Consider the following 15,906-nt stretch of genomic DNA (forward strand, 5'->3'; position numbering starts at 1 on the left):
ATTCTTAATTTATTTAAAATTCTAAACTCCTCTACATCTTGCTGTCTGTACAAAAACAGATGGTGGTAACATCAGCTGGCAAATCGTAGTTGCTTATTCCTGTGGTATATGAGTAAATTATAAAGACAAATTGAAGCTCTAGATTACATTATCTTCTTGTAGTAGGGATTTCATTGTACTCCCTGGCAGATAGGAGTAGGGAAAACATCCTATTTATCAGGACTAAGTTAATTTGAATTAGGTTTCAATCTTTGTGAAGGTTAACTTACTTCCCCACTCTTTCATGTATAAGCACATATGGAGATTGCAGATGCTCCACTCAGTTTTTAGGTTCTTTTGACCAAAGACTACAAACAACAAATGACAGTTTCTGAAAGAGAGCACAGAGAACAGAGAGTTGAATGTCACACTAACACATTTATTTATATCTTCCTTTTCTAAATATTTGACTCCTAAAGAATGTATTAATATCTGTTACTTAGTCAAGATATCATTGTCTTAGAGATGTAGTAGAATTGTTTATATAAAGCAATGCTAGTCTCTTCTTCTGTTCACTGAGTTCCAATCCTTCAGTCTCATTTTCAGTTATGTATGAGAATAGGTCTAGTAGCCTTCCTTGCCCCTATTCACATCTGTGTATTTCACAGATCTCCCATTATTCACCTGTATCCTCCAATTCTTTGCTTTGCCCTAGTCCTGAATCCCAGTAAAGACCCTCTTTCCTCCACAAAGGCCACACCTGCCAAGAAAGTAGATAGGCCAACAGTAGATCCATAGTCTCCTTTTGCTTCTCCAGATTCAATACCCTTCAGCCATTTCATTTCCTCTCAGATACCATCACCAATGGAGCATAAAGATCTTCTCCTCCAACATCCCTTCCCATAACTCATACCATTATTCAAGCTTTCAGCACCAGAAACCTGGGAACAAACTAGCTAGGCACTCCAGGGAAACAGATACATATAAAAATTCCTAACAGGCAGCACACAGCCATAATACTTTCCTAATGTCCAGGGAGGAAGCAGAAACCAAAGAACAAAACACCCAATCAATAGTAGCAAATCCAAATATCATCACCCAGACTTATGTCACCTTAATCCCAAATGCCTTAATCCCAAATCATTATAATGACTGTAAATTATAATCAATAACAGCCAAGACATGATATCTCCACTGGAGCCCAGAAATTCTTCCACAGAAAACACAGCTGTACAAATAAACAAACAAAAACTCAAAAAAGTATGAAAATTATAGTCTCTTAAATAGGAACTGAATAAAACATTTTTAGAAATCTAGAAAAATACAAACAAACAATGTGAAGAAATGAATAAAACTGCTCAACACCTGAAGATGTGAATAGAGTAAGTGATGAAACCCAAACTGGGGCTTCTCTTGGGGCAGAGCAAGCAGAGGTGAGCTGCAGGTTATCCTTTGGGCTCCATCATCTGGCTTCCCTAGGAGGCTGTGAAGGCCCGATGAATGTCCAGGTTAGACCCCATGCAGACCAATGTCCAGCCTGATGGGTCCATCTGGATCACAGCCAGAAAAGGTGAACTACATAGTGTCCCCTGACCTTCATTGTCAGAACACCAGTTCTTCTTGCCCCCTGGAGGAATCCTTACAGCATTAGAAATATACAGCCAAAACCAGGGACAACCATATGTCTAACAGCCAACATAAGAACATAAGCAACAAGAGCCAGGGCAATACAGCAACCACCAGAGCCCATATACCCTACTATAGCAAGCCATAGATATCCAAACACAACATAAGCACAAGAAGATGACCTTAAATACAATCTTATAAAGATGATAGAGTCTCTTAAAGAGAAAATGAATAAATCTTTTCAAGAAATATAGGAAAACACAAGCAGGTGAAGAAAATTAATAATAAAACAGTTCAATACATGAAAATGGAAATAGAAACAATAAAGAAAACAAACTGAGAATGTCCTGGAAATAGGATACATAAGGAAGAGAAGAGGAATTACAGATACAAGTATCACCAACAGAATACAAGAGTTGGAAAGGAGAATCTCAGGCATAGAAGATATTATTGAAGAAACTGATACATCAGTCCATGAAAATATTAAATCCAAAAAGTTTCTGACAACAAAACTTCCAAGAAATCTAGGATACTATGAAGACCAAACCTAATAATACAAAGAATAGAAGAAGACTTCCAGCTCCAAGGGCCAGAAAATATTTTCAACAAAATCATAGAAGAAAATTTCCCCAACATAAAATATAAGAGATGCCTACAAACATAAAAGAAACTTTGAGAACACCAAATAGATTGGACTAGAAAAGAATATCATCCCAAACATAATAATTAAAACATTAAATATACAGAACAAAGAAACAATATTAAAAGCTGCAAGGAAAAATGTTCAAGTAATATAAAAAAGTAGACACAAGTATCACCTTGTCAGAATTACACCTGATTTGTTAAAAAAAAAAAAGACTCTAAAAGCCAAACCAAGGCAGTTATTTTGCAGAATCAAAGAGATCACAGATCTCAGACCAGACTACTATACCAGCAACATTTTAATCATAATTGATGGAGAAAACAAGATATTCTATGATAAAACTAAATTTAAACAGTATTTATTCACTAATCCTGCCCTACAGAAGACACTAGAAGAAAGATTCTAACACAAAGAAGCTAATTATAAGAAGACAAAAGAAAATACAAGAAATAAATAAGCTCACAGCAGAAAAATCAAAAGAAGGAAACTTGAGGCTCCATGGAGTGAGAAGGTTTGGTGGGGTAGGGTGGCATGGGTGGGGATATCCTCTTGGAAACAGGGTAAAGGGAGGAGAATTGGGATGAGGAATAGTCAGAGGGCAGACCAGAAATGGGATAATGACTGGACTATAAAAAGAAAAGATTAGAGAATAATAATTAACATAAAAAGATTTTTAAAAATGTGAAAAAACTCCAAATTTTTGAAGAAAGAAGTTGAAGAAAATATCAGGAGATGGAAAGATTTTTCATGCTCACAAACATCTACAGATTCAATGTAATACACATCAAAATTCCAACACAATTCTTTTGTTTTAACTTGCTTTACATCCTGCTCACTGCCCCCCTTCAGGTCACCTCCTCCCACAAGCCTTTTCCCTTCTCCTTCTCCTCTGAGTAGGTGGGGCCCCTCTGGCAATCCACTTACCCTGGAACATTAATTATCTGCTAAGATAGGCACATCCTCTCTCACTGAGGTCAAACAAGGCAGCTCTGCTAGATGAACATATCCCACATATAAGTCATAGCTTTTGGGATAGCACTGGTTCCAATTGTTCAGTATCCACATGAAGACCAAGCTGCACATATGCTACTATATATAGGGAGGCCTAGGTTTAGCATGGTATTCAGCACAATTCTTTTTTTCTATATTCTTTGTTTACATTCCATATGATTTTCGCTTTCCGGTTCTCCTCTCCCCATAAGTCCCTTAAGGACTTCCCTCCACCCATTCACCAATCAAACCACTCCCACTTCTCTGTCCTGGTAATCTCCTACAATGCTGCATCAAGCCTTTCCATGACCAGGGACCTCTCCTTCCTTCTTCATGGGAATGATTTGATATGTGAGTTGTGTCTTGGGTATTCAGAACTTCTGGGCTAATATCCACTTATCAGTGACTGTATTTCATGTGTGTTCTTTTGTGAATGAGTTACCTCACTTAGGATAATATTTTTTAGTTCTAATCATTTGTCTAAGAATTTCATGAATGAATTCTTTTTAATTGATGAGTAATATTCCATTGTGTAAATATACCACATTTTCTGTATCCATTCCTCCATTGAGGGACATCTGGGTTCTTTACAGCTTCTGGTTATTATAAATAAGGCTGCTATGAACATAGTGGAGCATTTGTTCTTATTGCATGCTGGGGAATCCTCTGGGTATATGCCGAGGAGTGGTATAGCAGGGTCCTCTGGAGCCAGACTGATTTCCAGAGTGGTCGTACCAACTTGCATTCTGACCAGCAGTGGAGGAGTGTTCATTTTTCTCCACATCATCCTCAACACCTGCTGTCTCCTGAGTTTTTAATCTCAGCCATTCTGACTGGTGTGAAGTGGCTCAACTGGGGGTCCAACACTATTGTTAATAAATCTTAAATGGATAATTCTCAACACATCTTAACTGGACAATTCTCAAATTAACATGAAAACACACAAAGAGAGACCGATAGAAAAAAGGAAGAAAGAAAGAAAGAAAGGAAAGAAAAAAGAAAGAAAGAAAGAAAAGAAAAAATGAATGGAAGAGGGAAAAAGGAAGAAAGGAAGAAAGGAAGAAAGATAGAAAGGAAGAAAGGAAGAAGGAAAGAAAGAAAGAAAGAAAGAAAGAAAGAAAGAAAGAAAGAAAGAAAGAAAGAAAGAAAGAAAGAAAACCAGGATAGATAAAAAATACCCCGAGGGAAAAAATTTCTTACTATTCCTGGTCTCAATTTGTAATATAAATCTGTAGTAATACAATCAGCTTTATATTGGCATAAAAACTAAGATTAACAGTTAATAAATTGGACCTCATAAAACTTAAAAGATTCTGTAAGAAAAAGGACAGCATCCTTTGGATGTAGTAGCAGCCTAAAACTTGACAAGCATTTTATGAACTTTATACCCAGTAGATATAAAATATATAAAGAACTCAAGAAACTTGATATAAAAAACACATAATCCAATTAAATTGGAATGGAATACAGATTCAAACAGAAATTTTCAATAGAGGAAACTCAAATGAATGAGAAACATTTAAAGAAATGTTCAGCATCCTTAGACATTAGGGAAATACAAATCAAAACTCATTTTAGAGCCTATCATGTAACTGTGAAGATGTCTAAGATCAATAACAGAAGTTATTATGCTCAAGCTGATGAAGATGCGGAATGAGGAAAATATTCTGCCATTGCTGGTGGGAGAGTCAATTTGTACGGCCATTATGGAAATCAATGTAGTAGTTCCGCAGAAATATGAGAATTGATCTATCTCGAAGTCCAGCTATACCACTCTTAGGCATATACCCAAAGGATGCTTCATCCTATCACCTGAACTTGTTCAACCATCTTTATTGCACTCTGTTCAAATAACCATAAATTGGAAACAACTTATATAACCCTAAACTGAAGAATGCATAACAAAAAATGTGATATTACTCAGGCATTTAAAAAAAATTGAAATCATGAAATTCACGTGTAAATAGATGGAACTAGAAAAAAATCATCCTGAGTGAGGTAACGTAGACTCAGAAAGTAAAATATGGTGTGTGTTAACATGTATGTGGATTTAGCTGTGTAATCAATGATAACTAAGCTACAACTTGTAAACTCAGCAAGGTTTGGTACTTAGGAAGGGACAAAAGGGAAAAAGAAAATGCAATAGATTGTATGGGTTGACTAGGGGCGAGGAGAGGCTTGAAGAGGAGAATCACATGGGAAGGGAAAGGGGGGATGGGTTGAGGAAAGGAATGTGGGGAAAGAGCTAGAATTGAGGGGCATTTGAGGGATGGTATGAAAACCTCCTGCAGTGGAACCTTTCTAAACATTTAGGGCAATCCTAATGAAATCTCAAAATAATGAAAGAGATGGAGTCCCAACTGGTCATTTCACCAAATGAAGCTTTCAGTGTTGGGACTTGATTATTTCCAATTGAGATGTTGGCTACAGGAGCCCTATGCAGTGCTGGAGAGATGGCTCAGCCATTAAGAGCACTGACTGCTCTTCTGAAGGTGCTGAGTTCAATTCCCAGCAATCACATGGTAGCTCACAACCATCCATTACAAGATCTGATGCTCTCTTCTGGAGTGTCTGAAGACAGCTACAGTGTACTTACATATAATAAATAAATAAATCTTTAAAAAAAAGGAATCCTATGCAAATCCCTAAACAACCCAGGCTATTAGCAAGATAGTAGTTGCTCTCCACATTCTGACAGCAAGGCCCCACTAATGAGGATAACACCCACACAACTCATTGAATATGTCATTGACACAGGAAGGTACTCAGTAGCCTATGAAAAAGAGAACCATATACACCAACCCAGACAAAGCCTATGATGTACAGAGTTGTCCTGCCTATGAAGTATTCTAAGGCAATAGAGGCAAAAAGTTTGTGGAAACAACCAACCAACCTATTTTTTATTTGACTCAAAGACTCACTCCATTTTATGGAACTTATCTGACATTGCTTGGATGATCAAGAACCAGAGACCAGGTATTCCAAAGAATTAGGGTAAAATCAAATAATACTGGCCTCCAAAAAGTAATGATAAAATGACTCCTAATGATACTCTGCTACATTCATAGATCAATGCTTTATACAGCTATCATCAGAGAACCTTCTTCCTGTAGCAGATAGCAACAAATATAAATACTTATAGTCAGACTTTTCAATGAGAGATCTAACCTCAGAATACTCAGCCCTACATAGGTGTCTCCATCAGATTCCTCCCCTCAGGGTTCAAGGAACCGCAGAAAAATGAGGCAGACAGTATTAGAGCTAGAGGGGATGGGCACCTGGAGAACAGGCTCTTAACCAATAAGCAAAGCTCATATGAACTCACAGAGACTGAAGCTAAAAGCATAGGGTCTGCATGAGCATGTACCAGCTCTTCTGCATGTATTAAAGGTTTTGGTTTACAGGACTGCTAAGTGTGTGAATGAATGGTTCTCTGATTCTTGTGTCTTCTCTTGATCTCTTTTTCTTCTGTTGGTTTAACTTGTACAACTTTGGAGTGAGGGCTTTCGTCTTGACTTATTATATATTATTTTTCCATTTTTAAGTGTTATCTCTTATGAGCCTGCTCTTTTATAATGAGAGACAAAGGGAGTGGATCAGGATGAGATGGGAGGGTTGAAGAATTAGACTAGAGGGAAGAAAAAACTATAATCATGATATATTGCCTGAGACAAGAATCTATTTTCAATAAAAGAGGGAAAAATCCAAAAAAGAAGAATGACAGGTAACTTTTATGACTAAAATTTAAAAGGCTATGATAGCTAATTTTGTTTACTAATTGAATGACTACAGAAATGTAATAGCATTAACATTTTATAAAGATATTAAGATTCCAAGAATATAAGTTGTTCCTGTTTGAAGTGTAAAAGAGTGTTTTAATCCTGAAAAAATGCTATGATGAAAAGAACAGCCGGAATGCCAATATTTAAAGACAAATAGGAATTAATAACAATGGGAAATCAACTTCAGTAAAGGTTTAACTACAAACATCATCAGAAAGATAGATAGAAAGATAGAGATAGATTAGATAGATAGATAAATAGATAGATAGAGATAAATTAGATAGATAGATAGATAAATAGATAGATAGATAGATAGGCAGATAGATAGATAGATAGGTAGATAGATAGAAAGAAAGAAAGAAAGAAAGAAAGAAAGAAAGAAAGAAAGAAAGAAAGAAAGAAAGAAAGAAGCAGAGACAGAAAGACAGAGATAGAACTTGGAGCATCCAGTTTTAAATGATGTGTTTCCATCAAATCCTTTCCACAGTCAGACATTGCAAAGACAGAGCTAGACATCAGAATACTAAGCCCTAAATAGGATGTCTCCATCAAATCCCTCCCCTAAGACTTAAGTTGCAAGAACAGGGTATACATAGGTCTAGATTAGGTCTATACCATCATATATACATGTGTGTGTGTGTGTGTGTGTGTGTGTGTGTGTGTGTATTTTCAGTTTAGTATTTTTACTAAATACTAAATAACCCCTGAATGTGTGAATAAGTAGAATAAGTGGGTCTTTGATTCTTGTGACTTCTCTCTGGGCTCTCTTCTTTCTGGTGTTTACTTTGTCAAACTTTGATGTGAGGATTTTTTATCTTATATTTAATTTTGTAATGTTTGATTATTATAGAAAAGAAGCCTGTTCTTTTCTTTGTGTGTTTAAGCTTTCTTTTGTTATTAATAAATTATTTTATTTATTTACAGTCCAAATGTTGCCCCAGAGCTCTTTACCAAATCCCCTCTCCCCTTTGCCTCTGAGAGGATGATACCCCACCCACACTCCCACCTATCTTTCCTCACGCACCCACCCACCCATGTTCCTTGGGGCATCAAGTCTCTACAGGATTAGGCACATCCTATCATACTAACCCCAGACAAGGAAGTCCTCTGCTACATATGTGCTGGGGCCATTTTCTAGCCCATGTGTGCTAAGGCTGCCCACTTTCTCCCTATCTATTCAATACAGTACCAAAAGGAGCTCAAGTGGATACGAACTGGAAAGGGAGAAATCAAGGAATCACTATTTGTGAATGATATGATAGCATACATGAGCAACCCAAAAAGTTCTACCAGAGAACTCCCACAGCTGATAAATAACCTCAACAAAGAGGCTGGATATAAGATTAACTGGAACAAATCAGTAGCCTTCCTTTATACAAAGGATAAATGAGCTCAGAAAGATATTAGAGAAACAAGACCCTTCACAATAGTCACAAATAACATAAAATATTTTTGTGTGACTCTAATTAACTAAGTGAAAGATCTATATGACAAGAATTTCAAGTCCCTGAAGGAAGAAATCAAAGACCTAAAAAGATGGAAAGATCTCCCATGCTCATGGATTGATAGGGTTAAGATAGTAAAAATGGCCATCTTACATAAAACAATCTACAAATTCAATGCACTCCCCATCAAAATTCCAACACAAATCATCACAGACATGCAAAGAGCAATTTTAAACTTTATATGGAAAACCAAAAAACACAGAATAGCACTAACAATTCTCAACAATAAAAGATGTTATTTTTGGGGGGAAATCACCATCTTCAATCTTAATCTGTAGTACAGAGCAATAATGATAAAAACAGACAAACAGGTCGATGAATGGAATAGAATAGAAGACCTAGAAATAAACCTATGGACACTTGATCTTTGCCAAAGAAACCAAAACCATACAGTGGGAAAAAAAGAAACGTCTTCAACAAATGGTACTGGTCTAACTGGCAGTCTGCATATAGAAGAACGAAAATTGATCTGTATCTATTACCTTAGACAGCTCAAGTCCAAGTGGATCAACACCTTCATCTAAAACCAGATACACTGAGTCTAATAAAAGAGAAATTTGTAATAGCCTCGAATGCGTTGGCACAGGGGAATATTTCCTGAAGAGAGCACCAATGGCTCAGGCTCTAAGATCGACAATTGACAAATGGGACTTTATAAAACTGAAAAGCTTCTGTAAGGCAAAGGACAGTGTCTTTAGGACAAAACTGCAACCTATAGATTGGGGAAATATCTTCATAACCCTACATCTGATAAAGTGCTAAATATAAAGTCCTAAATATATAAAAAAAAAACAAGAAGTTAAACTAAAAACAAACAAACAAACAAGCCTGTTCTTTTCTAATGAGAGACAGAAAGAAAATAGAGATGGAAAGGAAGGTAGGGAGGAACTAGAAGGAGTAGAGGGAGAAAAAAACTGTAATTAGGGCATATTTAAAAACAAAGAAAAAATAAAGAAGTCCTGCTTGAGTTCTCCTTGAGGCAGCAGAGGGGGAAGAGCATAGTCAGGAACAAAACTTGGTCTTATGAGATATTTAGGGTTGCTGCTTAATAATAAACTTTACCTAGCTTAAGTCTAAGTTAGTTGGCTACTCTAGCTGAGCTGCTTGAGTTCCTTTCAGGCGAGAAACCAAAAAAATGTGGTATATATACATAATGGAGTACTATTCAGCCATTAGAAACAATGAATTCATGAAATTCTTAGACAAATGGATGGAGCTGGAGAACATCATCTTAAGTAAGGGAACCCAGTCTCAAAAGAACACTCATGGCATGTACTCACAGATAAGTGGATATTAGCCTAAAAGTGTGGAATACCCGAGACACAATCCACATATCAAATGATGTCCAAGAAGAAGGAAGGAGTGGCCCCTGGTTCTGGAAAGGCTCAGTGCAGCAGTATAGGGGAATACCAGGACAGGGAAGTGGGAAGGGGTGGATGGGTGAACAGGGGGTGGGAAGAGGGCTTATGGGACTTTTGGGGAGGGGGGATTGAGGAAAGGGGAAATCATTTGAAATGTAAATAAAGAATATATCAAATAAAAAAAAAGAAAAGTGATCTTGGACTTTATTTTTAAGTTCTTCAGTTCTCCAAAATTTTTCCTCCAAAACGTTCTCTCTGAGAAGTTCTCCAAAAAGTTTTCTAAGAAAGCTCTCTCTTGTTCTCTAAGAAGTTTTCTCTGCTCTCTTCTTCTCCTTATCTTGTTCTTTCTTCCTGCCCTGATGTAACAATCATAATGCTCTTACTCTCAATGCCTTTTCTCCCAATGCTATTAGTCCCAATGCTATGGCCTTACTTCTAAGATCTTCTTGAGTTCAATTCTGGCTTGTCTCTTTGTCCTCAGCACTTATATATCTTTCAGATTACGTGATCACGTGGTAAAAAGTTCACCCCAAGTTTGCACATAAATTCAGATCATAAATTGAATAAGAAGTTTACAATAAAGAAAGTTTATATTCATATCCATTAGAAGTTATTATCTGGCTAAACATTCATCATCTGTCACTAGCTCTACAGGTTTATGTAGAGCTAATTTATAACTAATTTATAATTTAAATTTAGTATAGATAAAACTAGTCAATATTTTATCTTCTGTCCTTGAACCTATAGTAAATACTTAGTTTTCTTTTTTTTATGACTTTTGGTTAATTGTTTTACAATCTCTTTTAAGATGCTCTAAATTGTGGGTGCCTTCTTGCTAACTCAGAAGCAATTAATTCATGACATTTGAAGACTAAGGGAGGTCTCAAAGCAGTTTTGACATGAGAAAGGACTTAATAGCAGTCCTGATATAAAAGTGCTTAATATTTACTAATATAATTTTAGTACTTCTTATAGAAGCATCATTAACAATTAAGAAATTTTACAATTTGTCTATATAAAGGCATTGCAAGACTGCATTTTTTTTTGTTGTTCTGCAGAGATCTGCTCAAAAATACCTAGTGACTGTTATATATATTCAATAACAGGAAAAGCATATTAATAGCAAGAATCTTTACTAAAATGAAATTCTTCTTGGCTTTCCCTAGAGAAGCAAATCCATCATTAACTTTGCCAGTCCATAGAGGAACCAAGAGGAAAACCACCTACTAGTTTTTTAGGTTCTCCTTGATGTTTCCTGGCATACTAGACAATTATTCAAATTATGTCAAGGCAGTAGAATGCAAGGCATGAAACTATCCACTGTGGTTTTACTGTGCCACTTCAGAGACATGCAATGAAGCAAGGGGTAGGGGAGTATCATGTCTATCTTATATTAGGTATTTCTAGACTAAGTCTCTTCTTCAAGAAAATGAGGCCTTTCTTAATGTGCAGGTCTAACCAACAATTCAACCATCCTTTCAAATGTCAAAAAACTCATCTTTTACTATAGGTAAATAAATATAATGGTCTGTACCCATTGTGAAGACTGTTTCTGGAATAAAACCATCGAAAGAGGATACTTCCCCCCCGCCACATCTTTTATTGAATGTGCTATCTGACAACCCCAAACATGTCAAAAGTATGTTGTCTTCACTATAATCCCCAACTTTTTCATTCTCCCTCTCATATTGTATCATTTGCTGTGTTATTTTGGGGAACTACTGATTAGAGGCCCAGTGTTTTTTTTTTTAACAGTTTTTGGTTACTGTTTTTTCTTTTTTTAGAAAGAAAACGAGTCTCTGTCATATTGGCCACTCTGAGGAGCTAGACCTGTATAGAAACAGGAAAGGCTCGCTCCCATCATGAAGAGGGGAAAACTAACACTATATGTCAGATGGAGATGTTGTTAATAGACAGGATTAACCTCTAGCAAGGAAAATTCAAGCTCCATTCTAATGCAGACTTGTTCACTGTTCGAGAGCTCTACTTTTAAAAGGGGATTTCTATTCTCGGGCAGGGAGCTTATGACAGGATCTCTTTTCTTGAAAGTTCCATAGAACAAGTAAATGATACCTGAATTTCCAAAGAATTCTACTCTGGGTAGAAGACTTGTGGGTAGAAATCTAATGCTTCTCCTTGTTTTAAAATTGTTATTGTTATTCTTCATTGTTCTAGGGGACTTCATTTGCCATGGGGAAAGATCAGAAGACTACAGGGGGAGAAGCCAACTGCATTTCAAACAGACTTTTAAACACTCATAACTGAAACATTTATACTGAAAAGAGAAAGAGTTTTAAGTTTAAGAAAGTTTTCTGAAGATGAATGCCTCTCTTAGTTTAGAGAGAAAGATTTTGAATATCAAAAGTCTGAGTAGTAAGATATTCTATGTGTGAAACATAAAGTGTAAACCATAGAGCTGAGAAGAATTCAGTGTTTTCTGTTTAAATAAAATAAAGACTTACATCCCATAGAGAAGACAGCCCCTCAGTAAGGGGAATATTGAGGAAGGCAAACCTTTGCCCTAGTCCCCAACTAAATCTTGGTTCCTTTCTCAAGAAAAGAAAGAAATCATCGAAACAAAGAGGGTATTAATATTCTCCACTTTTCAGAGAAGACTCTCAGAAAGACTTTGGTTTTGGCAAGGCAGGAGTAAGCAAATGAGGAGTTAAGTGGATTGTTTGTGGATGCCAAATTGATTATGGTTCACTATGTCACAGGACCAAAATGCACCTGGACAGTCTAAGATTATCAATAAGAGGTTCATGGAAGGATGGCCAACCTAGAATGGCCTCTGGCTAGCCACAAGCCAGAGATGAAGTGCTGGAATCACACTGATGAAAGAACATGGAAACACCAATGTCCTCTCAATGTGTGATACTAGGTTACTTGTGGGGTCTTATATATTCCTGGATTCTAAGAAGTAGAGAAAGAAATAATCATGGGATTTCCTCCATTGGAAAGAAAATGACTATAACTGGATTCACTACAAGGATACCCTAGGGGAAAGTGAAAGTCAAGAAAATAAGTCCCCTCTAATAATTGTGTACTCATGAGAAAAAAACAGAATTTATAGATTCCAGAATATATATAGTGATATTTTATAGTCATTCTACATGTTTACATTTTTTCTTTTTTTATTAGATATATTCTCTTTAAAAAATGTTAAGAAAATAAGGAAAGCTCAAATTGTATTGGTTTTACTCATAACCTGGATTATTCATGATTAATAAACTAGGTTTACATGAATTATATGTAGGTAATTTTTCCTCTATCAAGAGTATTAGAAGCTCTGAATGACAAACAGATTGAACGATAGAACTGTTAGATTTATTTACCCAAATGTGTAGCATATCAATTACACAATTGCTTTGCATATTATATTTGATATTTCTGCATTTTGACAATGTTTTACAAAAGAGAGAATGTGCATTCATGAATCCTTTGTGGATATTGAAATTAATTTTCAGCAAAATACTTTGATTTGCTCAATAATTACACCTGCTAATTACTAAGATTTTTTTCATTACTAATCTTTTTCGCAAAATTGAAACTAAAATTTACTCCATTGTTCATTTTTTTGAGATCAGGAAGAATAAATAGTCTGTTATTATTTCATTTCTCAAACAGTTAATTGCATTTTATGGAAGGTTGCATGTGAGAATTCCTTAGTAGTTACATTTCTCAGTTTTTCAGTGGTAATGGGATCATCTAATTTATTCTGAAAGGTGTGGTATTGGCTTACTTTTCCACTAAATTCCTTTTCCCTGCCTTGGTGACTTGGCTTTCAAGGGGAAGAAGAAGGTTCATCCAGAAAGACAATTTCTAGATCCATTCTTCTCCTCTATCTGCTCTTCCCCATGTCAATGTCCACTTCAACTCAACTCTCAGGAAATTCCCATAAAATAAAGATTTCTTTCTGACCTTCCCTTCTTCTTCACCAATTTTCAGAATTCTCCAGCAATTTTCTTCCTCAACAACACCATCTTACTTTCTGGTGTATATATATATCTATATATACACATGCATGCACACACACACACACACACACACACACACACACACACACACACATATTCTGTGAAGGATGCTTTTATTAGCCTGAGAAGAACTTCTCCTCCATCTGGCTTATCTTCAGGAAGAAGCAAAGAATTAGACCAACGGCCATTGTATTCAAATGATATGGCCAGACTCCCTTGACTATCATATGTTGATTTGGAGGTTTTTTAATTTAATATCCCCTTTTCCCTTCACAGCCTTTTCGTAGATCACGTTCATTTGGAATTCTACCTGTGGCACATAGGAAATGTAAAGCTCTTTTAGATTTCTGTGTGTGGCTGCTTAAAGATAGTTGGTCTGGAAAGTTTTAGCTCATTCCAAATTCACTTTTTAAAAGATCTCTTTTGGTTTTCATTGCTTATCTTATTAAAACACAAAGCATCTAGATTTCATTACACTAACTACTTGTTCAAGCATCTAACTTATTTTAAGAGAATGTTCCATTGAGTAATGTTGATTATGTGGTTATGATTCAGCAAGAAATAGATTAATTCCTTTAAATTTAATCTTGAAATGGACATAAGATCATGCTTTAACCTTGTAATTATCTTCTGGAGTAGGGCCAATGGCTGTCTGTCTACAGGTCTTGGAAGTGACTTTTTTTAATGTTAATGAAGAAGTTGAGAAAATAAAATTCACTTATTAGAGGCTGGCTAACAGATTCATGTTTGCCTTGCCCCTGGCTATAATGTATGAGTCTCCTAAACATAGAAAATCCTGGCTTTATACCTTTAACTATCAGGTTCCCTGTGAAAAAGATGAAATTATTTGGAGAGAAACTAACAACTATGATAGGGATTTTCTACCCACCACTCTTCGCAGAGCATCCTGGACATCTTTGTTTCTCAGACTATACACAACAGGATTTAGTAGAGGTGTTATTACAGTGTAAGTCACTGATATCAACTGATCCTGGTCCGCAGTGTTCTCTGATTTGGGCTTGAAGTAGGCAATGGAGGCACAGCCATAGTGGATGATGACCACAGTGAGGTGGGAGGCACAGGTGGCAAAAGTTTTTCTCCGGCCTTCAGCTGAGGCAATCTTGAGAATGGTGGAAATAATAAGAATATAGGAGACAAGTAGGAAATTGGCAGGGGCTATGATGATCATAAGGCTGAGACCTAATGTCAAGATCTCATTGATGACTGGCACTGTGCAGGCCAGATCTAAAACTGGACGGACATCACAGAAGAAATGTTCAATCAGTGTATTGCAAAATGGCAGCCTGAATATAGCCACAGCCTGAACTAGTGAGAGCAAGAATCCCATGGCACCTACTGAGGATGCCAGCATGATGCACACCCTCCAATTCATGATGATACTATAGCGAAGTGGGTTGCAAATGGCCACATAGCGATCATAACCCATGACTGCTAGTAGGAGACAGTTGGTCATTGCAAATCCAAGGAAAAAGAATAGCTGAATCCCACAGCACTCCAGGGAGATGGTTTGGCTCAGACCCACAAGGCTGCCAAGCATGCGTGGGATGATGACGAGAGAATAGAAAGTCTCTGAAGTTGAGAGAACACTTAAGAAGAAATACATGGGGGTGTGAAGGTGATGGTCAATGCGGATAATGGTCACAATGATGGCATTGCCAGTCAGAGTCAGGATGTATAGGACAAAGAAGACAACGAAGAGTGTGAGGTGATGCTCTTGCAAATTGGAGAAACCTTGGAAAACAAACTCTCTTACCTGTGTGCAGTTGGCTTTCTTCATTGAGAACCTCAAATCTGAAATCTAAAGACAATGTCAATACTAGTAAAGAGATGACCCTGACCCTGAGTACACTATAGAGAAACATTGAGTACAGCAGAGACTCAGCTCAAACTCCCTACATGGAGCTATAAAGAAGTTTAGTCCATAAAGACCTTACCTCCTAAGCATTGCTCTCTAAACTCAATAACTAAAACTTGTATTTTAAAACTATATAAGAGGAGAGGATCGGCGGCGGCGGCGGCGGC

General features: G+C 36.6%; 1 protein-coding gene across 1 annotated transcript; it reads right to left on the bottom strand.

Moving 5' to 3' along the window:
* Positions 1-14,728: 14,728 nt before the first annotated feature.
* On the bottom strand, positions 14,729-15,661 carry LOC127697623 (olfactory receptor 10J1-like). Its single transcript, XM_052200892.1, has one exon. The coding sequence runs from the start codon at positions 15,659-15,661 to the stop codon at positions 14,729-14,731; it is 933 nt and encodes a 310-aa protein (XP_052056852.1).
* Positions 15,662-15,906: the final 245 nt, after the last annotated feature.

This window comes from Apodemus sylvaticus, chromosome 12 (assembly GCF_947179515.1).
Source record: "Apodemus sylvaticus chromosome 12, mApoSyl1.1, whole genome shotgun sequence".
NCBI lineage: Eukaryota > Metazoa > Chordata > Mammalia > Rodentia > Muridae > Apodemus > Apodemus sylvaticus.

Coding starts and splice junctions, on each gene's coding strand:
- LOC127697623 (XM_052200892.1), bottom strand. CDS start 15,661: ATGAAGAAAGCCAACTGCACACAGGTAAGAGAGTTTGTTTTCCAAGGT.